This window comes from Pipra filicauda, unplaced genomic scaffold, assembly GCF_003945595.2.
Source record: "Pipra filicauda isolate LSUMZ 115617 unplaced genomic scaffold, ASM394559v2 scaffold214_size1419223_pilon, whole genome shotgun sequence".
Lineage (NCBI taxonomy): Eukaryota > Metazoa > Chordata > Aves > Passeriformes > Pipridae > Pipra > Pipra filicauda.
Window position 1 is genome coordinate 1,059,084 of NW_024104326.1, and position 24,018 is coordinate 1,083,101.

At 42.9% G+C, this 24,018-nt stretch overlaps 1 protein-coding gene across 3 annotated transcripts in view; it reads right to left on the minus strand.

Moving 5' to 3' along the window:
* WAPL (WAPL cohesin release factor) overlaps positions 1-24,018 on the minus strand; it is a 138,680-nt gene that overhangs the window by 54,750 nt on the left and 59,912 nt on the right. Inside the window, exons 1-2 of one of the 3 annotated variants that reach the window (XM_027734611.2) lie at positions 8,570-8,820; positions 4,878-5,401 (exon numbers count right to left, since the gene is read on the minus strand). In XM_027734611.2, coding sequence (XP_027590412.1) covers positions 4,878-5,379 — 502 coding nt within the window. In that variant the 5' untranslated portion in view covers positions 5,380-5,401; positions 8,570-8,820. Of the gene's footprint in view, positions 1-4,877; positions 5,402-7,905; positions 8,163-8,569; positions 8,821-24,018 lie in introns of those variants that run through there. The other 2 variants (XM_027734610.2, XM_039381154.1) reach the window with 2 other exon arrangements.

The window sequence follows — 24,018 nt, forward strand, 5'->3', positions numbered from 1 at the left end:
GAAACAATTTGAAAGCAATATCCTGCCCAAGCTCGTTGTCAAATGCAATTATGTAACAAACCTGCATTTGAGAAGTTGAAACTTAACTCTAAAGATAGGGCTCCCCACCCACATAATCAGGATGCAGAGGCTTTGCACACACAGTCACTGAGGTACTATCAGGATAGTCTATGGGGAACAGACCAGAGGACTTAAACCCCCTCCTTGCCAAGGGCAACCATTTTCTGCAAAGTGCCCTGTGCTCTCTGTGCTTTTCCAGCAACTCAGCACAACTGGATCCTGCATCCTGGGCCATGGAGCAGTTGAGCTCCAGCACACAAGCACAAGCTATGAAGAAGGATTGCATCTGCCATTTTGATTTGATTCCAAGGCCCGCACAGTCCCCAAGTGAACAACGAGGGCACTGAGACCTACCTAGAAAAACAAAAGAATCGAATACAGTCAACAGGTAAATGCTTCCTTAAAGCACCAAGAGCAAAACTACTGCCAGAACAAAGACCTGTTTGAGTACCAGTACATAGCAACAAATGACAAGATGATGAAGAGCTATTTTCATTATTACTCTAAACGTTAGGAGGAAAAAAAAAAGAAAGCAAGTATCACAAATACATTACATGCAATAATTTGTTCTTTTAATCTTAAAAAGCCTCAAAGGGCACTGCCAAGACAATAACCACAAAATCTGTACTTAACATCACAACACAGCAGAAAGGGACACTATTCCTATGCTGTTCTGTAGTCTGGAGAGACATTTTAAGCCATTCTATTTTCTATTTCTCCACAGCAAGCAAAACACATTTTCAGAAAATAAACTCACAGGCTTTAAAACAAACCAGACTTAATCTATGCACAATTAAAAAACTTCTCATTAAAAGCACAATTAAACACCTAATATTTTCACTCAGAATTAATGTAAGAAAGGAATATTATTTCATAGTCCATCAACAGGAATACGAGGTGTGCAAAGATGAGAGACATCTCCCGACCCAAGTGCCTTCTCTGATGACCAGCACCAACCCCATGGACTAGATCCTCCAAAAGTTTGAGTTACAGAGCTCAGCACTGTGCACGAAAGCAAACGAGAGCAGGTGATCACAGCATCCAGAGTCAAAATGCAAACCCTCACACAACAACGCCAGTATTTCCCTAAACTGAAAGAGCCACAGTAGGCAAAGTAGTTATCTAATCTGAAACATAGTCGTGCAGTCGTTATAAAATGCCACACCAACTTTTTAAATTCATTGAGCTTTGACTTAAATTTTCATCTGAAAAATTGTACTACATTAATTTCGACCTACAAGCTAATATAAATATTCTAAAAGAGCAAAGTTATAAAAGTTTTTTAAAACTAGGACCTTGTGATTTGCTCTGCAAGGTCATAAGTGTGTTTATATTAAAGCTTGTGTGCAGTTGAATACAGCATGAAATACTGTTTGGGTTATGCCTTACAGAATAAGTTTAACAGTTAAAAAAATAAACAAAATCCCACCAGAGTGTTTCAAAAATCCAAGTAAGTATTCTCTGCATGTTTTCACCTTACTCTACTGTAAGGGTCTCCCATAACAACCTCACTTTCTAAGTTGCTGCATTTTTGCTTGATATTAATTACCAGTGAGGTATTTTTCCAATGACACAACTTATTTTCTAGATACCAAGTCCTCCAGCCTTCACAAAGATGACCTAACAGTAACTATTAATACTGAACAGTGTTTTGTTGTTTCAAATTTACCTGAACGCTCATCTCTAAATTACCTGTTACACACAGGATTACTCATGGACATTCTTCAGACAGTATTAAGCAACATCAGGGTAAGATTATGAGAAGCTTTACACATTAAGAGCTTCTCAAAGCCTTTAAAATAAGATTGTTACAAGCACTAGCTGAAGGCTATTTAAAAAAAAAAAAAAAGAGACCAGTAAGTTCTACCAATTTAAATAAAAGATACAGATCCTCAACTGTTACACAGCTGCACAACTACTAAAACAAACCCCCAAAACCAACTGCTTTTTACTATCAAACATTAGTTAAAATTAACCAACATTGCCTCACCTTCATTTTAACGTCCAAAGGAATGCACATGGAGGTGGAACTGGAGCAGGATTGACTGCACCTCTCACTTTGTGCTTGGCCATGTTAAGGCACAGTTTTCAACACTAATTCTTAACCTTATTCCACCCAGGCTAAGAATTAAGGTACATTAAGATACAATGATGGCACATGCTCTCAGGAAGTCAGGAGACCTCCACTCATGCTCTGTCTAATCAGTATTAGGACAAGGATCAGCTAACTGCACTTTAAACAAGTCAACAAGCCTTTTCTTGAATATCAGTCCCAACATAGCCTAGTTTTCTACACCTAGAGATACACTGCTGTATGTGGGTTAAGGTTGAGCTCACATTGCAGTCTCTTACACTGGGAATATTAATATTCTTCTACCTGCTCACTGTCCCCACCCCCATTTCTTTCCTCCTCGGGAATAGTCGAGCTTGGAAAAAATGTGGTTGAACCTGGTGGAGTTCAAGAGTCACCAGAAAGGGGGAAATAACTACAGGGAGGGGGAGGACATGTCAGCAGTAGAAGTACTATACCTGTACACTCCCCGTGGTTCCCTTCCCCTCCAGAACCCTGCCCCAAATCAATCCCATTGACTCTGCAGTTCTGAAAGGCAGCCTTCCCAGCCAACCTGACTTACCAGTCACTACAACAAAGAAGCCTTTGAAGCACCTCCATTTACACTGGCTGACTACACCACTATCTCTAATTGCTCAGTGTTCTGAGCAACCTCCTCAGAGACAATTTTATTTGTTTTGGATCAGTTTACACACAAGCATAACAGCAGCTTAAACCATCCAAGTTCCATTTACACTAACTGTCAAAAAGAAACACTATCACCAAGACTACAGCCTTTAAATAAGGGTAAGGAAACCAAAGACCCTCCTAGGATGTTCTGCAAAGATTCATTCTCAGTTGATTTCAATTTCTGAAGAAAGACACAAAATGGCTTTTTATCTTCATTTGTCTGGGTGTCAACAGAATCTAATACATTCTGAAAAAACAGGTCAAGATCCACCTTGGCCTTCACTGCTACTGGTTGAACTGCAGTGATTAACAAGTATTTTGAACAGCATGCAGGAACAGAATTCCTTCAGTAAACTGTTGTTTAAGGAGTCTCCCTCTCTGCATCCAGAGTGCCACCACCACACTCAACAGCCACTGATGGCCTTATCCACCAAGACTCATCAGCCTCCTTCCATTTAGAGCAGTATATCTATAGTATATACAATACTGTCTTTTAACAAAGAGTTCTAGAATTTAAATAAGCATCAAATTAGAAAGTTTTTCTGTGCTAAATATCATATTTTATTATTTTTCACAAGACTGGAACCAGGAAGCACCAATGCAACAGCTGAAGTCTGTTCCTCCTGGCCTCTCAAGCACTACGAATTTTCAGAGCTCTATTAACTTTTTCTGCCCACAGCTCTCTCACTTTCTTTTCCAACCTGAAAAATACTGTTCTAACAAAGCTTTTCTACAAGGAAACTATTTCACTGTAAAACCTGTTCTGCTACAATGTGCTCATTAACAACCAAGGAAACTCATTACTATTTCTTGTCCTTGTAAATACTGGAGGATGAACTTATTCAATCACTCATGAAAACTATATTCAAACTTAAAAAAAAAACCATTTCCAGGCTGAAGATAAATCATACTTACAGATAAACTGCTGAAAACCATATGAAAATAAGAAATACTTCATCGGCAAAAATAAGAGCACAATCAAAAGGCAACTACACATCCCACCAATGTGTCTGTGAAACTACAGTTCAAATCAACATTTCTTGTGTTTTCTTCAATTAGATCACTAACAGAATTATACTGCAAATAACTGAGCTATGCATATCTTCTACTATTCAGTATCTTCTTGTCCACTGTCTTATAACTAAACAAGTTCACTCAAATTTCTGATCCCAGGGTTAACTATATCTGAGAAATTAAAGTTATATAAGTTCTTCTCATTAAAGCTGATTTTGATAACCCAGAGCAAGTCAGTAGGTGTCATCTTCATCAAGGTTCAGCTAATGTGATCTTCTGCCCAATTATAGAAGCTGTGGTTTAATCAGCCCATTATACAAAAGCCTCTCATGAGATATAACAACATCTGATCTCCTCCAAAAATGACTTGAATAAAATTACAGAGATGTTCAGCTCCACGGGCCTTGTGAATTCTCTCTCAGAAGCATTAAGGTACCTTACAAACACTCAAAACAGCCCCTAAAAGACATTCTGACAGAATTCAGTTTCACAGGCCTGAAGCTTTTTACCTACACATTGATAAAGATGTGTTAATTACAAACAAAGCCAAACAAAAAACCTTTGTGCAACTGAAGTTCAGAAAACTACTTTTTTAATCCAAATAATGAAATAAGACGTGTTATAATTTGTATCTGCACCTGCCTGGTAGTAAGCACATACCTGCATTAAATTAAAGCCAAAAGCTTAATAATAAAGCCTTCCATTACCACTAACTCATCCCTCTTCAAAACACATGTTTAAAACCCACAAATGCACTGAGCAATTTTAGAAAAGGAAGATGATGATTCCATTTTATTCCAGGTGGTCTAACACACTGCACTGAATCTAAAGCACTGTATCTCAATCTGCAGACACAAGGATTAGAGTGTCAAGGATCTCACACCAATGTGTAAAATGCAGGATGCTTCCAAGTGTTTTTAGTGTATCCTCTACGGTTTTCTATAATTAATTGTCCCACGATTTTATTAGAACATTTAACGATCCCCTGAAAACATAAAGTCTAAAGGCAGATTAGCAAAAATCAGAGGAAAACAGAAGTATCTGGGCAGCTGAGCAAACATACCTGCAGCTGCAAGTTTAGCACTGCTGCCCTTGCATTCTCCATCTTCCATGTTTTTGCTTGTGCTCTTTTCTTTTAAGAGAGGAACAGTATTGTCGAAAGGTATGCACTTGCTGGATGCAACATTTTCTCCACTGTCTGGCTGATTAATTCTGCTGTTAGCTTCAAGTAGAGGAGTGAAGTCCTCAGACTGAGCAGCTTCACCGGGTTCCAGCTGAGAGGAGCTTTTAGCCTGTGCCACATTCTTTGAAGACACAGGAAGAGATTCTTCATCACTGTCAAATCCAAATGGATCCTCTGTTACCTCATCTTCAACTTTGGGTCTTTTAGGAACTTCGGAAATATCTGGTTTGACACTGGGCCTCTTCTGTCCTAATTTGGCCATGAAGGTGGTTTCTCCCCATTTTGTACTAAGGGTGGTCCGTTTGTTGGAAAACACTTCATCAAACTTGGAACTGCCGTTTCCCCCTTTCCGGCTGTAGGTCTTTCCAAATCGGGATGTCATTTTGGCTCCTGTTTCATATTCTCTGTTGGAAAAGAAAGAAGAAACATCAATTCACCAACTTTTTAGCACAAATGATTGTTATTTCCACTCTTTATTGGGCCTACAAGCACCAGGCATGCACATTTCACATGAGCAGCTGATACATCTTCCGCTTCTTTCTCAGACTCACCCATTCACATGTGAATGTCATTATATCAAAAGTTTCTGCACTAAGTTTCTACCAAAGTAACTCAAAATTCACAGAATCATGGAATATGCTGAGCTGGAAGGGACCCATCAGGATCATCGAGTCCAACTCCTATTCAGTTGCTTGCACATTTATAAAACAATGGAAAGCTGCTAGGAAGACATTATTTTTGGTACTGCTTTGCTCTAATTTTATATTTTCAAGTATTGAAGGCACTGCTATTATGAAACATCATGAAACAACTAAACAGTATTTTCACCACATCTGAACACGTAGCTCCCTGCTAGAGTCCAACAGCACAGCATGGCTTAAAAAAGACTCTTTGCAGTTAAATACAAAAACTGTCAAAATATTTTGAGCTGCTGTAGATATTTTAAGTACTAATTAATCAGAAATAACAACAGCATCTCCACCCCATGTTCTTCTCTGATGCTCAGACTTAATGAGCAAGTATATTACTCAGTAATACGATGTGGTTGATGCCACCTGCATCAGTCCTGCTCAGGACTGGTACACAGCAATGCCCCCTGAGTAAATCTGACCCACCACGGGACAGGAACAGAGACACTTCTCAATCCATTTCTAGGAACACAGAGGCCACCTCAAGCGGACCAGCATAAACCATTACTGTTTACTGGCTGTTACAATTGTAGCCAACTCACATTTAAGTATGAACAGATTAAAGAGGGACACATTTAAGAGTTCCTTGCATGTGTTCTATTTCTACTTTTGTTTAACTCAAGAAGAAAGACAGACCACTAGGTTTTTGTTTCCCAAAACAAATACTTCAACTACCAGACAAATGACAACATAAACCCAAAACCATCGTATCTGTTTTGTAAACCAGTATTTCTCTCTTTTTGGCCCAAACCCGGATAGGAAATGGCAGTTTTTATAGTCAGTCTGAATCTAATCAAGTCCATCTTTCTCTCTGAAATTCTTCTCCATACTAGAAAAAAGTCTGTTAGGAAAGGCAGGCAGTTATTTACGCCACAGAATCAAAGAAATACAACTTTAAAAGTGTCAACTACCTTCATATAAAGTATATGAAAAATAACTTTTGAAATAATTGCTAGTATACTTATCACATGATTTATTTGTTCAATACAACTCTCCTTGTTTGTGATATATTTGAATGAATTTGTGGTATACTGTCTTTCTTCCATATTTCCGTCTTCATCCCAAACACTTGCAGTTTCTCAACCTGAAGTGCCAGTCCAGCTTCTGCCAAAATTGCCAGACTGGTTCCAGAAGTGTCCCTCTATCACTTCACTCCAGCTGAACTGCCTCACTAATAATATTCCCCCAGACCAGGCCAACCTCCACTTAACTGTACAAACCAAGCAATTCACAGGGAGGAAACCCACGGAGAAAATGTGAAGTGAACTGAAAGGATCAAATCTGAACTCCAGAAGTTTACCAGGTGGATGCTGTTGCAATGCAGAGGAGATACAGGAACACAGGAACAATCCCACTGGGAAAGGCTCTTCTCCCCCAGGGGTTCAGCAGAGAGATGGCAAAGGAACATGCTTATCTACTGACCAGAGTTCTGCTGGGAAACCCCACTCTGCAGATGGATTCTGTGTGCTCCCAGTACACAGTGCTCTTTAACCCCCTCTCCTCTTTTCCCCCCCAGTGTCACCAGCACAGTGCTCTGTGCTGCTCCAAACACGTCGCTGCCAAACTTAATTCTTTTTTTTTGCTTCCCTCTAGGTAGCTCTAGTTTTTTATTTTCTATTCATGCATACTTCAGCAAACAAACAGCAAAACAAATGTAAATGATCAATTTTATTTTGCTGATGCTTGAAAATATTTATAACGGCAACCAAAATATTTTAGACCAGGAAGGCTATGTTTTAGAGCTACAGAAACTAAAGTGAAATGTTTATTAATATGTCACTTTCTATACAACTCTTACAGAAAAAAAAAATCACTTCACTCATCATCAGCACATTTTCCTCCCCTAAAACTTCAATATCCAAATATAAGGACTATAAAAAAAAATACTCAAATAAGTATTTTCAACACTACATTTCCAGCCCATGCAAAAATAACAACAGATTTAAATTATGACTTGTGGTTTACAGTCATTATTACAGAGAAGATTCCTGTAGTCAAGAGGGCTTCATTTTCAGGAAGTAGAGCCACATTTTCCTATTTATAAATTTTGAAATTCAGATCGTCTCATAAAAAGCTTTGAATCAAAATATCAAGACCCACACTAACATTAAATATGATATAAACTGGTAAAAAGACGAGTGAGATAAAAGATAAGTAAATACATTGGTGCCTCCCTACATGAGAGCATCAACAGAACAGGATTTTTACTGTTTACTTACAATTTTCTCTCGCTTTTCAGTCAGAGTGAAATAAAAAACTTGGCCAACTGCACTCTGTTTCCAGTCCCTGCCACCCTCGCCTGCATTGTGCTGCAATATTCGGAGCAGTGCAAGCAAAGTAAATACACGTAAAAACTCGACACGCAGTTGCCCCGCATTTCCCAGCGTTAACTCGGAGGGCCAGCTGGACACAAAAAAACCCCGGTAATTCCCCAGGAAGCCCATCAGCCGCCCCTCCTCATCGCTCCTCTCCACACCGCTCCTCTTACATAACCAAAGGAACGAAAAATAGGTTGAATGCACGAAGGCAGAAGGAGCTGATGAAATCCCACGGTGACAGTTTCTTTTTTCCTCCCTCCCTCCCTCCCCCCGCGGCGGGGGGGTGCGAGCGGAACCGGGTCACCCCCCCGCTCCTTGATGTCATTTCCCTTCCCGCCCGGCCGCTCCCCCGCCCCGCCGCCCCGCCGGCCCCATTACACAAGTGCCCGGGGCAAGGGGCCCGGCACGGCCCCGGCCCGCGCCTCGCCCCCGACCCCGCTCCCGCCCCGCAACTTCCCCGCGGGCCGGGGCGGCCCCGCAGGGCCCTGAGGCCGGGACAGCGCGGGGGCCGCGGCTCCGGCCCGCGGGGAGCGCCCAGGTCTCGCTCGTCCCCGCCCGGACCCACCTCGGCAGCAGCGGTGGCGGCGGGTCCCGGGCGCGGGCCCGGCCGATGCGGCTCCGGCCGCGGCTTCGGGCCGCCCAGGCGCCGCCCGCGAAAAGGCGCTGGGCCGGCGGGGCGCCGCCTGCGCCGCTCCGGCAGAGCAGGACCCCGGCGGGGTGTCGCGGGCGTCAGGGCCCCCGGCGCCGCCTCCTCCGGCGGCGCTTCCTCCGCGCCGGGATTATCGCCGCGCTCGGGACGGGCCCCGGGACCATCTCTCCGCCATTTGCCCCCGCTCCTTCCTGCCGTCACGGCGCGCGCCCCGCCCGCCCGCGCCGCCGCCAATCGCCGCGCGCCCCGCCCGCGCCGCCCCCGCGCCTGCGCCGCGCCCGCGCGGGGCACGACGGGAGCTGTAGTTCGCGGCGCGGCACCCGCCAGGCCCCGGCGCGGCCCCCGCAGCCGGCGGGCGGGTCCCAAGGCGTGGGTGGCACCGAGGGGCACGGACCGCTGCGGCGGGACCCGCCGCCGCCTCCGCTCCCTGGTCCGGAGGGCGGGGTCAGCGGGGCCCGCCGCGGGCAGCGCGCAGCGGCCCCACCCCGGGAGCGCCCGCGCCCGGGCCCATTGAGGGGGTGGTGGGGCGGCTCGGGGGGGTTCCGGGGCACCCCCGGCACCGCCGGCCCGGAACGGGGAAGGACAGAGCCCTCCCCGGGAGTTGGGGAAAACGCTGAGCCCGCCCTGCGCGGAGCCCATTAAAAGTTTGCCGTGCCTCGCCCCGGGCACGGAGCCGCTTTGCTGCCGGCGGCGCTGCGCGGCACTCCCCGCGCCCCACAGCCCGGCCCGCACGGCTCGGCACGGGAGAGCCCCCGCAGCGAGAGCGGTGCCGCGGACGTGCGGCTCGGACACGCTCCCGCTTCCACGGGCTGCTCCATCCACCCGCGTGCGTTAGATTTATGCGCACCTCCGAGGCTTTAATTAGTGGTACGCGCACCGTGCGGAGCGAAAAAGCGCTTCCGCGGAGGTTGTGCCATGCGGCAAAGACGTGCGGGCATCAAACAGCCACCAGATTCAACGTTTTACGTTCCGCAGGCGGTATTTCGTAAAATGCTTGTGGAATAGAAAACTAGGGATGCACGACTAGAAAAGCAATACATTAAAAAAGAGCATCACGCTCACAGATGTAGTCTGGTAATTTTTCAGAGGAGTGAGGAACTCGAAAAAAAAAAAAAAGGAGCAAAAAAACCTCTACAACCTTGAGCCTAAAATGGCCTCACAACATGTGCTCATATTCGCCATCCATCATTTGAGGCTTTATAGTACAGGTCCCAAATGCAAAACAAAAAAATCTAAGAGGCTGATTTCACTGCATGGAACAGGTTAGAGTTGTCTCAATACCTCTAGTTAAGAAACATTACTTTTTTCTTAATTTTATATTTACTTTACCCAGTGCAAAATCACTGGCCTTCAATGAGGAGATGCAAGACTCTGGTTTTGTTCAGTGATCCTGTGAGTCAATCTGGTCTTTACTTGATACCTACTCGTGTGTTGGCAGCTTCTAAGTATTACTTCTGATGGACAAAATGTGCTCTCTAAAGCCAGTGTACAACTGGTGCTACCAGAGAAAGGGAAGATAAAACTGACTGGGCCTTGCGAGGAGATGTACAAGATTCATTGGAAATATGGTTGGGATTTGTGTTGTGTGTCAGAGAAGGTTTACAAGCTCATCTGTATCTCACCACCTGACTCAGTTATTGAAGAGCCACTGGAAACAGGTTACTAACTTTCAAATTCATAATTTGAATACAAAAAGTGAGATTTTTTTTTTCCTGGGACTACTCTTGATCAGAGCTACTAATAAATGCATTTAAACTTGAAGAGTAAAATGGAGAGCTAAACCAGTTTGAGCTTTGCATAGTCTTACTTGGTGACTAACTGATCTGTTAGACAAAGAGGAAAACACAGGACTGTGAGAGCTCAGAATATCTTGAGGCTCTGTGAAGTTCTTTACAACATAAAAAAAAGTTTGTCCAGAGAACCAGAAAAAGTGAAGAATGTGGCCAGAGTAAGGAACTGACACCAAGAAACTAATAGGAAATAGTTTCTATTTTGATAAGAAGTTAAAAGAGTTGAAATTAAATTAAAACTGTTTCTAACGTAGAGCCTGGGCTACCTAAGTCACTTACTCGGTAACTTAAAGAATTTTGCAGTCTAATGATAGTAATTGGATGTCATTTGAAAGCTCTCACACACCTTATACCTCTGGGATAGCTTCACATTTCCAGTCTTTGTAGACTCCCCATACAGAGTACTCTAAACCACTGCAGATTCATGGTCATGATGGAATTTCCCATGTCTAACAGCAGATAAATTAAACTCATTTATGTGCTGCCTGTCCTATCTTGGGTATCAGCAGAAGTCTCTAACCCTAATAAAGCCTTTTACTAGGATGATGATGGAAAACAAACATTGTTGTGTTCAAGAACAGCAGAGATGGGCCAGTTTTGCTGCCCCTAACATACTTGAGATACTTTTGAAAATTTCACATCTTGTGTCTTAATAGGCTTGGCAGTTAACATGTTAAGCTTTGCTATTTCCATTTTCATCTGGCTTACCTCAAATATGCAAGCACCAAGGCAGAGCAAACAAAAGCCAAATCTCATCTCTGTTTGGCAGTAGGTAAGTTTAATTCTCAGAAGGTGGCATTTAACAGGCATCTTATGCTTTTTGTGAAATTCCATTACTGATAGTTACCATCTCCCTTCACACAAAAAAAAACCAAACCAAAACTCATCCACAAAAATCTTTTACAAAAAAAAAAAAAAGCCAGACATGAAATACTGCAGTTTGGCATTTGCCTCCGTGACAACAGCAGTAGGAGATAAGCAGCCATCTTACAACTGTAGCTTTTCTACCTTAAAACTTTTCTGAGAAAGGCATAAAAGTGAGTCTTACAGCTTCCCATTACTGTCCCCCATCAAGAGAAACTATCATCTGTCCTACTTATAATAAAGTCAGAAAGCCCTGAAAAGCACAGCTTAAATACATCAAAGCTACTGATAAGAGAGATGAAAGTATAACAGTAGAAGGAACATAGAAGAGGGACAGAACAGTTATTTGGATGCATCACATCTTAATACACTCTAGAACCCTCCCAGTTCTCTTTTTGGGGTTCTGGACCAAGATCTCTGTGGGGGGAACAAAACAGACTTTTCAAAATGAGCTGTAACCTAATAGAGAGTCTTTCACATAATTCAGTTTTGAGACACTGTTGAAACATTTTAAACTGTTTCAGTTTCTTCCAGAAGAAAATGTAGGCAATGCAGCAGGAAAATGGAAGGTTTCCCATGCAGCAGATACCCTTGGGGCAGATGAAGACAGTCATATCCTTCCAGAAGCTGTCAGGAAGGTTTCTCAGTGCTGCCTCATGGGCCAAACCTAGCATTTGACAGTAATATCAGCTTAACTGAGACTACAGGCTTTAAAGGGACCATAGCACTAGGTATCCTTCATACCAAGTACATGAATTAACAGCACAATACATCCTTGCTCCACCCCTTTTCCCACAAAAAGAGAACAAGCTCCATAATCCCTTGCCCTGTTCCCTGTGAGGCACTGCCCAAGCAGCAAACAGCAGCTCCCAGGAGCTCTCCTCGTTACTCCTCATGCCCACCCCACTCCCCTCACAACTGTGCAAAGCCAGCAGCCTCTCAGTCCACTCATCAGCTTCTCCTTTGCATCTTCCCTGTCCTTCTGTCTCAGCCTAGTCACGATTTGCCTCCCAAGTCCTCCCCAGCTTCCTCTAGTACTTCCTTCCTTGCCTCTTGTCCAGGTGGGAAGGGATGGGGATGAAGAGGATGTCCTGCTGCACTCAAAGCTGCTGCAGTGCTTTCATGTCCCAGTTAGCACCACTCAAAATGCTACACGTTTTTTGGTGCTTTTTGCCTTTTCTCTGCAAAATGTCAATCCCCTCCTGTTCCCGTCCTTCAAATGTCACCGGGCACACACAGGTGAGAGCACACAGGCCCTCGACATTTCGATTCACCGGGGCTACAATGTCCCCCTTGCTATTTGCATAGCAAAGGTGAAGGGAGGGTAAAGAGCCACATTAAGTAACTAATTACCATACTTTGGTCAACTTCTCCAAAAATAGTTAGTCACTCACACGTTCCTTTCCTTAGTATTGCTATTAACGCTCGCAGCAGCAGCTCCCCCAGGGACTGGGCAAGAACAGCTGCATCTGGGCACATGTGTGGGTGCACCCAGGCTGGACACTGGGTGCCCACCAAAGCTGCTCTGCCACTGCCCTCCTCAGCTGCACGGGGGGAGAGAAAATATAACCAAGGGCTCATGGATCGAGATAAGGCAGGGACAGATCACGCAGCAATTACTGTCACAGGCAAAACAGAATTGACTTGGAAAAATTAGCTTAATTTATTACCAATCAAGTCAGAGTAGGATAATAAGGAAAACTAAATCTTAAAACACCTTCCTCCCATACCCCCCTCTTTGCAGGCTTAACTTTGCTCCCCGTTTTCTGTACCTCCTCCCGCCCTCACATATTCTCACTCCTCTCCTCCAGCTGCAGTTGTGCACTTTTCTTCTTCCTCTTTTTAAATCCATTATTCCAGTGGTGCTGCCACCATTGCTGATGGACTCAGCCTTGGCCAGTGGTGGGTCCATCTTGGAGCCGGCATTGGCTCTATTGGACACAAGGGAAGCTTCTGGCAGCTTCTCACAGAGGCTCCCTCTAGCCTACCTGCTACCAAAACCTGGCTACACAAACATAATACAGCCAACATAAAGCAGAATGTACAGGGGCAGGGAAGGAGAGGGAGGTCTGCAATCCAAGTATGATTTCTGTGAAGAATATGGCTTTTCTTAGTGAGGCATTTCCAATGGATAACGTATTGCTTATTTCTGACACTGACCCCTGAGAAGAAAGACTGAAAGGGATTCTAACAGGGGATCTTTATACAGTTTGGGATCATTTTTCCAGTATTTGCATCCTAATGGAGCTATCTCCTCATATGAGGTGGTCAAGCCAAGACATTAAGTTCAGTAACTGAAAGGTTAAAACAAGTACTGTTGGACAGAACAAAGGCATGCTCATGAGTCCCAGTTCTCCATGATTAAACAAAAAAAAAAAAAAAAGTTCCCTGGATTGTGGCATTACTGAGCCAGGCCCAGGCAGCCAGCAGAAAAAGTTGTGCTACTCCACTTTCTCTCTGGCCTCCACACCCCTCTGTTGCAATCACGAGAGGCAGCATCATCTCTGCAATGTAAGAGCCTCTGGAAAGACTCGTTTGACTCGATGAACCAACAGCAGTCATTCACCTACGGCTAAATTCTCAGTGGTTTGCTGTGCAGGTTTTTCCCCAGGTGATCAGCCTGTAAGTCTACTGGAAAAACCTGTGGTGAAACACCAGTGGGAAAAGCACAAAGGAGCTTTCACCGTGTTATAATCATCAAGGTCAGAACTTTATTCTGCCATGCAGTTTATCCCAGCAAGCTCTGCTGAGAAAGCAACCACCTGCACTGTTTCCCACTGACAATTTTACAATGTGCCAACATGTTTCAGGGGAAAAAAAAAAACAAAAAAAAACCAACAACAACAACAAAAAAAAAAAACCCACCAAACCAAAAGCATTTGTAGTAAGGATGCAGCCTATCTTAAAAAGCTGCAAGGGAAGTCTAGGTTCCTTGGTCCTTTGAACCAAAGAAGTTCCCATTTTTTGTTAAGGAATGAAAGGGGGCTGACTCTCTCAAATGCCTGAGATCTTTTGCAGCCTTATAGGAGGAGCAGATTGAATACCAACCTTTTCCTCTCTCTGAATTTTTTGGACTCCTTCTTTTAAGATCTTATTGTTTCACGTTATTATTGAATTTCTGTCTGCCTTTACAGCAGTAGCCCTTAAGGAAAGCTACCAAAGTGCACCAACATAATGCTTGTTGGGCAAAGAGAAACATGGGAACACAACAAGGAATTGGTGTTTTAAATTGTTCTTATAACAAGCTCATTGGTGGAACTGTCATTGTCCTACTCTATTTCTCCTCCAGCAATAGGGGAACAGCCATTTCTGTTGCCTATTTTGCTACTTTGCTTTCTTCATCTTTTAAAAAGGGCAGGTATATGACCAACACTTTATCTCCCTTTGTCCTCTAATGTGGCTTTTATGTGCAGATTCTGTAACGTGTAACATTACCTTTTGAGTTTTAATTTATAAGATTTGTTTTCGCCTTTTATTTCCCAAGTACTTGTTTCTACTTTTTAGAAAGAGCAGAACTTGCCCAGTAACTAAGCACTTCTACAGCAGTTACAAAACATTAAATCCCAGCAACAGCAGGCCAACAATTATGTTGGTGCACTGAGACCAGTACGTGTGGCCATTGAGGGTTGTGTGCAATGCTACACAGGACAGCAACATGAACTACAATTGGAAAAGAAAATCCACAGAGAATTAAAACCTGTGGGACTAATGAGGTCTGCATGGACATGTCCTTGAATGTCATGACAGAATTAATGAACTATCTAGCAAATTTAGCTGATAAAAATAAAATTTAAAAAAATAATGAAATGAAGATTTCCTCATGAGAAGGTAGGAGGCAACAAAATACCAGTTAGTGACTTCACTACTTTCCTCCTAGAATACAGAATAAATTACTTTCACCTTTATCAGAATACAATGCAGCACTATGAGGAAAAGCTGCAATGCCTTCTGCCTCTTGCACAACATCCTGGTACACATAGGACCATACATTGTGCCAGTCCTGCAAACCTGTTCACACTTAAAGATTACTGCCTACAATAGAACCTTGTCCCATTAAATGGTCAAAGATCACTCTGCAGCATCAGCAGAGGGCCTGTTAACAAGTGCTGGCAGAGTATATTCAGAAATGTATTTAAAGAGGATAACGAAAGGCTAAAAACAACCTGTGCACTGCTTGGTTCTTTAGACATATCAAAGAAATGACTCATTACTGGACCTAGGCACATGTTAGGGCAACAGAGCAGGCAATGCATTTACTGTCCAAAAGCCCATTATTATTCTAATAATACACTGGCCTGCAGGCAGCCTCCTTACGCTGTACTTCTCTGCTGGATCTGTGACCTTGAAATTCTGAGATAAATGTTTACGGTGCAGCAATTTTTTTTTTCGGTAAACATTTGAAAGAAGTTGGAGGAACGTATTGATGCAAGAGCTTAGGCTCAGACTAAGATGCTTCAGCTAACTCCAAATGTCTCCTTTCTGGTTTTCGTAACGAATAAGCCTTGTACCACACCTGGTGGACAACAAAAATTAACTCCCTTTTTGCCTTTTGATGTGTGATACCGAGTGGCTTGAACAATGTGCAGTAACCACAGGTAACTAGACAGGTAGTTGGTGCTTTCTTGTGCCTTTCAGATAGTAAATACTTAAGCATACTTGAAAGCTCATTTCAATCAAAATACCTTTGCTGATCACCTGGTAAGCCAACACAAAGCAGACAAGAACTGCAGTTCATTAAAGAAGGCAAAATCATTCCATGGGCTACTTCAGCACAGTGTTGTGTCTTCTAAAGCAAGGTATAGGAAATCTTGCTCCCTCCATGCTTCCTCAGTCTTGCAGAGAGCTGCTCTGGGGCTGCCAGGTCCTCCCCGTCCCATTCAGCTCCCAGACTCTGTAATTTTCCACACAGACCACTCCCCCCCCCCCCCCCCCCAAAAAAAAAAATAGTATTTGATTGATTTTCCATATTATCCCCACCACCAAATGCAAGACTGGGCAAGGGCTGAGTAATCGTATAGGACTTCTAACTGGTTTCATCTTTGCATAACGTAATCACTTTGGTCATTATCAGCTTGGACCAGATTCAGGTATGCTGGAGAGAAAAAAATCAGAATTCTTTCTCAATCCATTAAATTATCCACCAACAGTCATCAGCAGCTGAGACAGGAAAAAAACCGTATTTGAAAGAGCACTGATCCCTGTTCTTCATTTTTATTGGGTGCACGTCAGCAGGTACAACTACTGAATGTTTCTCTATGAAATAAATGTTCGATTAAGCAGAAAAGATGTTTTAAAGCAACAATAGCTCTGTGCTGGGCTCCAGTGACACCTACTGGTAAATAAAGAAGTTACCAAACATTTCTTGAGACTGTAGTAGCATTAATTTATGCACCTGCCCTTATGATCGCTAATAATTTTTTTTTTTTGGCAGCTCGGGCTATGAACCATGTTACAATCCGGTGTTAGAGTTGATGAAACTGTGTTTATTTTTCAAAACGGGGTTTTGACTCCATTTGATTATTAACTACGTGAAACTGCATTTTTATCACTCTAAAGGTATTTTGAAGTCATACAATTTACAAATCTACTGGCAGCAGTAGATTAAGATAGGCCAGTGAATTTATGGCTTACTAGAGTACACTGGCACATGTTTGCAATGATCTTCCTAGTAATTTCATTAATATGACTGTAGTCAAAAAGTAAATAATACATCTCCATTTGCTTTCAGTTGCATGCCTTTTAGCATGGATTCCAAAAATTAAGATCCCATTTAGTAGCACAGCTGGGCTGAGCTCATGGCTTTGCTTCTGACACATCCTTGCTGTTTGTAGTGCTGAACTGGTTTGTCACAGCTGTGTCAGTCTGGTAGGTCATACAGACAGTTCTGAATGTAACTTCAGCCAGCACTTGCAAAAGAATAAATACCAGTAAACTCCCCAAATGACAGTTGGGGGACCATGATTCAAATAAGGTATTTCCAGTGGCCTTTTAGCAAAAACTGGAACAAGCAGCTCTGTCTATGGTGGAAATACGATTGTCTCGTTTCTACATGCCTTTTGATTAGATAATGCAGTCAAGGGTAAACAACTTCTTTATAGATACTTGATTATTTTTATTTTTTTTTTAATGATATCCACTACAACTCTTGAAAAAACCCCACATGATGCAAGACTTTCCCCACAGAAAATGGATGCAATATGCATGATGCACATTCAGAGACACCACAGCTGCCAACTGAAACATGCAGAAGCAACAGAACAAGCAAAAGCAGTCCTACTGCTTCGTGCACCACACTCATCTCCCTGTCTACATCAGGCTCCACTGTGTGAACTAGTTTAGTGTATGGGCATGAATATTTCTATTTGAGACAATCTGGGACTGAGGGATTTCTTTTGAGATTGACAGGGAAATAACACATGCAAGATTTTCAAACCACAGTCTGGTCAAACAGTTGCCAGGAACCCTCACTGAGGGAGGTCTTGCCATTCACATTGCTTTAGGAAACCTTGCCCTTACTGTATCTGGCAAGTGTAGAGTTGTCTCAGTTCCATCTCTAACACTGAGGTACTTTCAGATATGGCTGAACAAAGTCACAAAGTTTTTATCCTTCTTTCAAGGAACTGAAGCTTTCTCTCCAAAAGCCTACTTTGGTAAAGCCTGCCAGTCCAGTGCAGAGTGTCCCAAGGCAAGAAAAATGCTGTATGGAGTGAGGAGTCAGCATGGCAATGAGCACCCACCACCACAAAAAGCACAGCTCTCAAAGTATCAGCCCAGGCATCTCAGATCAAAGACTGCACAGATTTTTTGAATACCAAACTTGAAGTTGAAAAATCACTCCTGACAGAACACATCAGCCAGATTTGCACAGGCAGGAATATTGTTATAAGTTACTGCAGAGCAGACAGACAGGAGCAAGGCAGCTTAGTTCTATGGTAGAACACTTGCAATTAAATGCTGATCCCAGTTCTCAATAACAAAAATCTTCTAAGATAGACTATAAAGAGAACAATTTCTAAAGGAAGTGTAGAGCCATTTTTAGAAGTCAGGCTATACATCTGTTAAGTGCTAGTTCAACATTGATTTCTACAAACATGTCCATAATAATGACTTCACAAACCTGTGTACATAATCAGAATAAGAAGACATTACAGAAATTGCAGTATGTTGCAGCTTGAAGATCTGGTCAAAGAATGTAATTCTTTGGTTTTAAACATGATGCATTAAACCTCATCAGAACAGAACTATGCATGCTCCCATGGAAATCAGATGCCCAGCTGTTTCTCCCTGGCCCTCTGCATTCAGGCCCTGGGTTAACCACAACTTCTGTGAAGTGCAGTGTCAGGCAAACTCATAGAAAGTCGTCATGGTGACAAGCAAATGCAAATAAAGAGATGTATATAGAAAGAACAAGCCCATAAAAATCAAAGAGACTGTGTATTCATACCCTGACTAAACAGAGATTCACATAATATATTATACCAGGATTAATGATTCTCATAAATTAGATGTTAACTTCTCCACAGTGGAGAAAAAATATTTAAATGAAATGGAGGAAAATTCATCCAGTCAAAGATAAGTGGGAAGCTTTTCTTGACAAATGAGGGAAGCCCAAGTAACCTGTTTCCAAGTTTCCATTTAAACCAGTAGTTTAAATTTCTCATTATTTCAAAAAAGACAAGCCCAAAGATATCTTTCATGTGAACAGATGCTGTGCTGTTTTCTTGAAGCTTCAGGCTTAGAGGCAGATTGTTCCTGCAGCTGCAGAATGCAGTCAACAAGCCCACTCTGTTCCAGGGTTGCTATTGAGACCTTTGGGGCAGCAGTGAAGGAAGATCACAGCAATTTCATGCTGGTTTTGCTGCCCTACAAAGATTCGAGCAGCAGATGCAGAAACGAATCATGCCTAGATTGCAGGGGAGGAAGATGTGCCAAACTCCTTAGGAAAACAAGGTATAGAAGATTTAATCAAGTACAACTTTTACAAATAATCTCCTACTTCAGAGTACTTTTGGTGCCATGGCACTGCTTTTGTAACAGCCCACACTCTGGCTGAGTTACAGACATTGAGTTCCATCTGCAATTAAATACCACATGAGTAGGGCCCCTGTATCCCTGCTGGAACAGATTTTACAGACATTGGGCTCTCTCACTGTCAGCAGCACTTCACCTGTGGCCCATGTAGGTTCTCAGCATTGTGTTCTGCATCTGACATTACTCCTGAACCACCATCCACCACACTTGTTTTACAATATGAATGTAATAATAATAACAAGAGAAATTCCAACTGCAGATAAAGAAAAACCTTTGTAGGCAAGCAGGGGAACAAGATGCCCAGAGAGGCTCTGTAGTTACCATCCTTGAAGATTTTCAAACCTAACTGGATAAAGCCCTGAGCAGTTGGGTCTGACCTTAGAGCTGACCCTGCTTTGAGCAAGAGGTTAGAGGAGAGACCTCCTGAGGTCCCTTCTCACCAGGGCTATTTTATAATTCTGTGATAAATTACATAACCAAGTAAGTGCCAAGTGATCCATATGCTACTTGAAAATGGCACCCCATATATACACACACCCACACTAATACCTAGACATTAAAATATACTAGCCTCAACTCTCTATGATTTTAAGAGCCTAAATCAGAGCCCACAGGATACAGCATTCTTTGTAACACCAATGCTGTAGGTTGGGATGGCTGCAGTGCATGAATAGAAAATATAAGTCTCAGCACTCACTGGGTTGTTCAGATCAATAGAATAAGTCTGCATTGTTAGACATTGTCTTTGCAGTATTCCAAGGGAGAGGATATAAAGAATTAGTAGCAATTTGGAGGTGCACAGACTGCTTTGTTTAGCCATGAGTTAATAGCAAACCCTAGCATTTAGGGAGTTAAGAGTCTTGGAAGCAAAGCCCATTGACTAGATATCAGAATGACCCTAATCAGTTAGCCATGCTGAGATATGAACTTACAAAATTAGATAAAAGTAGAGGCACAACAGAGCTAGAAAAGCAAGTTGTTGCAATGGAGTCTGTCAAAATCCAGTTACTGAGCTTTGTCATCTCCCTGTTTTTGAGGGCACTCAGCAACCTCAAGTGAGTACATTCATGTTATATTACACTTATGTCCTGTTTATTTGTACTGATTTCCCATCTTTCATGCTAAACTCCAGAAATCTAATCTGTATTTTTCTCTACAGCACAAGGAAGTTAGTGTGAAGCATGCCTGCTAGTAGCATTGATTCATCCAAAGAGTCCTCAGATCAGGAACTTGGACATAAAAAAAGAACAGAACTTCAAAAATCAGCTGGATGAACTGCCTCTGGTGAAGCAGGTTTGAAGTGTAACCTTCGATCTGCTTCAGGCCACACTTGTCTGTGTCCTTGATTCCAGACAAAGGCTGAGCTGGTACAACTGGAAAGTCCTCCCCCTTCCCTCCCAAAGTAGTAACTCTGCCTTGGTGGCTGCACCTGTACTGCAGGCAGGCTGCCTGTGGCCTGAGCCTGCACACTCAGACCAGCTCTCCCTCAGGCAGAGGACTGGAAAAGCCAGAACTGCCACAGTGTCCCTGCTGCTGGCACCCACTGTGGGCAGGCAGATGAGAGAAAACTGGGGTGACTCCAGCAAACCTGCTCTCATATCCCTCCACAGGAGCCACTTGAGAAGGTACAAGGCAAGCACAGATCTGCTTCCTCTCTGCTTATGTTTCACTGTACTTAGACGTTTACAATCAACATTTACTGTTCTGCTTGTTGGTAAGTTATGAGTCAGGAGACTTCAGCACATTCCTTGCTAGAGAACAGGGATTAAACTATCAGATCTTACTTGGTTATATGTTTATGCTGAAAACCAATAAGGGAACACTATTTTACAAAATATATTACACTTCAAACCTGCTGAAACTGAGGCAGTTAATTCAGTTGAATTTTGAAGTCCAGAAAGGTTTTACACGTTACCATAACAATGGCTGCACCACATTAGACTGTAGAACCCTTTAATGCAATATCCTGCCTCCTGCCTAGGAAATAGCTCAAGAACAGGGCAAGTGTGTAGTAGTTTACAACTGATGCAGGAGAGCACCAAAGGGCTCTGCAACCTGCCACCCCCACCTCTGGGTGCCCTGTGCTTACAGCCAGGTCAGATACAGTGCAGCTGCAAAGACTCCATTTCACTTTAAGCTGCATTTAAGTTCAGACCCTCACACTGCTCTGGCTGAGCAGGTCTGAAGTGTACCATTTAATCCTGAAGTATGTTTTGGGTAAGCCTACGTGTGATGTGCCTCGCGGATCTGGACCCTGACTCGGCTTTTCCATTAGACCTTGGACACACCTCATCACTATGGTCTTGTCTAGTGAGGACTGTGGCTTGCCACTGGACCTTCCCAGAAGTCTCATGGGATTAGCCACTTCCTACACCTGCCTTGCTGTCATCTCCAGCTCCTGGCTTGCCTACCTTGCAGAGCAGCCCACTCTTACTACTCCCTGACAACAATCTCTCTTTGAAACTAAACAGGAAGCCCAAATCTAACCTAATATAAAACCAAACACCAATTTGGTAATAATTAAGGTGAACTAGAAAAGTCCTTGATGAATGCAATCCCTTCTCCCAGGTCCTTCTTCAAGCTCCATTAAGAAAGCATAAAATGCAAGCTCTCATATATTCTAGGGACAGAACAATTTAGGACAACTGGCCCATAAAAGCCACACTTCAGAAAAAAAGTAAGATCAAGCTTCTCTACAGCTTTCTGTACACATCTACTGGCTGGAAACCTGCTGCATGCCCGTGGCACCTTGTATGAGAAGTCAGACTCAGTAATCAGTAGGAAACAGAATTAGCAGTGAAGGCAATGATATTCACGCAGTGCAGTTTACAACAAGGCATCTGTCTGTGCATGAATTAGTATTTTCCTTAATTATCTGTAATAGGAAATCCCAAGATTCTCAGCTGGCCCTGTCAGTCAATATTAACTACAGACTTGGAAAATGATACAAAAATAGAAAGGAAATTGAATCCTGCGGAGGCTGCAGTAGCACTTTACAGGGAATGTAAATAGAACTTACTTGGGAGCGGCTGTATTGGCACTGTTGGTCCCACTCCACTGCAGAGTTTGCCAACACACCACACAACAATACAACGTGACATCCAGTTAACCTGCAGCTCTCAAGCAGTGCAAAAAGACTACCAGGGATTGAAAAACTGGTAAAAGCAGCAAGTTCAGAGCAACACGTGATGATTATCCACCTACACTCACCTTTTAATGTGCAATGGTTTGTCTTTTCAAAACTCTGAAGATCTGATCGTGAAGGTGATGTAGTCCTGTAAAGAACTGTGTAAGGCATACCCCAGATTTTGCCTGGTTGGGGAAATTCTGCAGTTGCTGTTCTTTAACAACAAGGGATCTATTGTTCCTTATGTCAGACCTGGCTGTCTAATAGCCAGTCACTTGCTACAAAAGATGTAATCTGCACCTAGTAAACTTCGTCTGGGGTAAGACTGTCACTCAGGGATATTAGGTGGTCCCACTTGAGGCTTCAGAGTAGAGCTGGCACAGACACTCCTCAGACTGCATGACGCAGTCCATCTGCAGTTGCACAGGTTAAAGAACATCAGTTATCAAATACAGCAACTACAGACAGTCTACAGACTTTCAGATCAGCCAAGCACACTTATCTTCACCGAGGAGCAGCTAGAGAAGACAGGTCATACAGCATCTTGCACAGTGTCAGTCCTGCACCATGATAGCTGTAATCATCATGGAGGCAAAGGAGTGAAAGCTAGCAAACCAGACACTTCTCCATTGCTCTTTCACAAAAATAAAGCATGCAGTCATTCCCATCATCATTCCTCATTCATGTGTTTCATCTGCTCACTATTCCTCTGGCATTTCACATCCACATCCATCTCTCCTTACCACATTTCCTTCTCTTCCTTTCCTACATCTCCTGTATTTTCTACAATGGCTTCTCTGACATGTTTAAGAGGAGAATGGATGGCAGCAGTGCAACTATGCTATTTCTCCATCACTGCTTAGCTTTCATCCAGCTAGATACAACCTGGTTCTTTGGCTAAATCAGCAGAAACAGTTTAGGTTTGTCTAAAGCATGGGAGTTTAGTTGCTTTAAAGGGAAGCAAGCACAAACAGGTGAATAACCAAACTGGACTAAGAGCTTTGTTTCCTCCTCACAGGCAAATCCCCAGCAGCAAAAGACTAGCCCAATGCACGCCACCACACATCACACCATCACATTGCTTTGCTTCTTACAAGCCAGTAATTCAAATCAAGCTCACACCTTCCCCACAGCCAACAGTCTTCAGGGAAGGCATTCATCACCAGATAACTGTAACTTACTCAAACATTACTTTATACTTTAAAAAAAGTATACATTTTATAACAATACATTTCTATGTTAATTTAAAAAGGTTTTTTTCACCTCCAAAAGACAAACATTTGATTTCTCTTTCAGGGAAAGAGTTAAGTCAAGTAATTATGTTGCAAAAGAGAGCACAGTCAATCCTCTTCTACAGAACTGCATTTATAGTCAATTACTTATTAACAGTGCACTGTGTCATGCTAACTTCAAATATCGAAATCCATTGTTTGCTCCCAACCTTTTCTGTTATATAATTTGTGGCTTGGAAAATGTCCATGTAGGTTTTGTCATAAAACCATAACAGCTCCAAATATCAGTGGGAATTACTTCTGTTGAGTAGGTTTGAATGG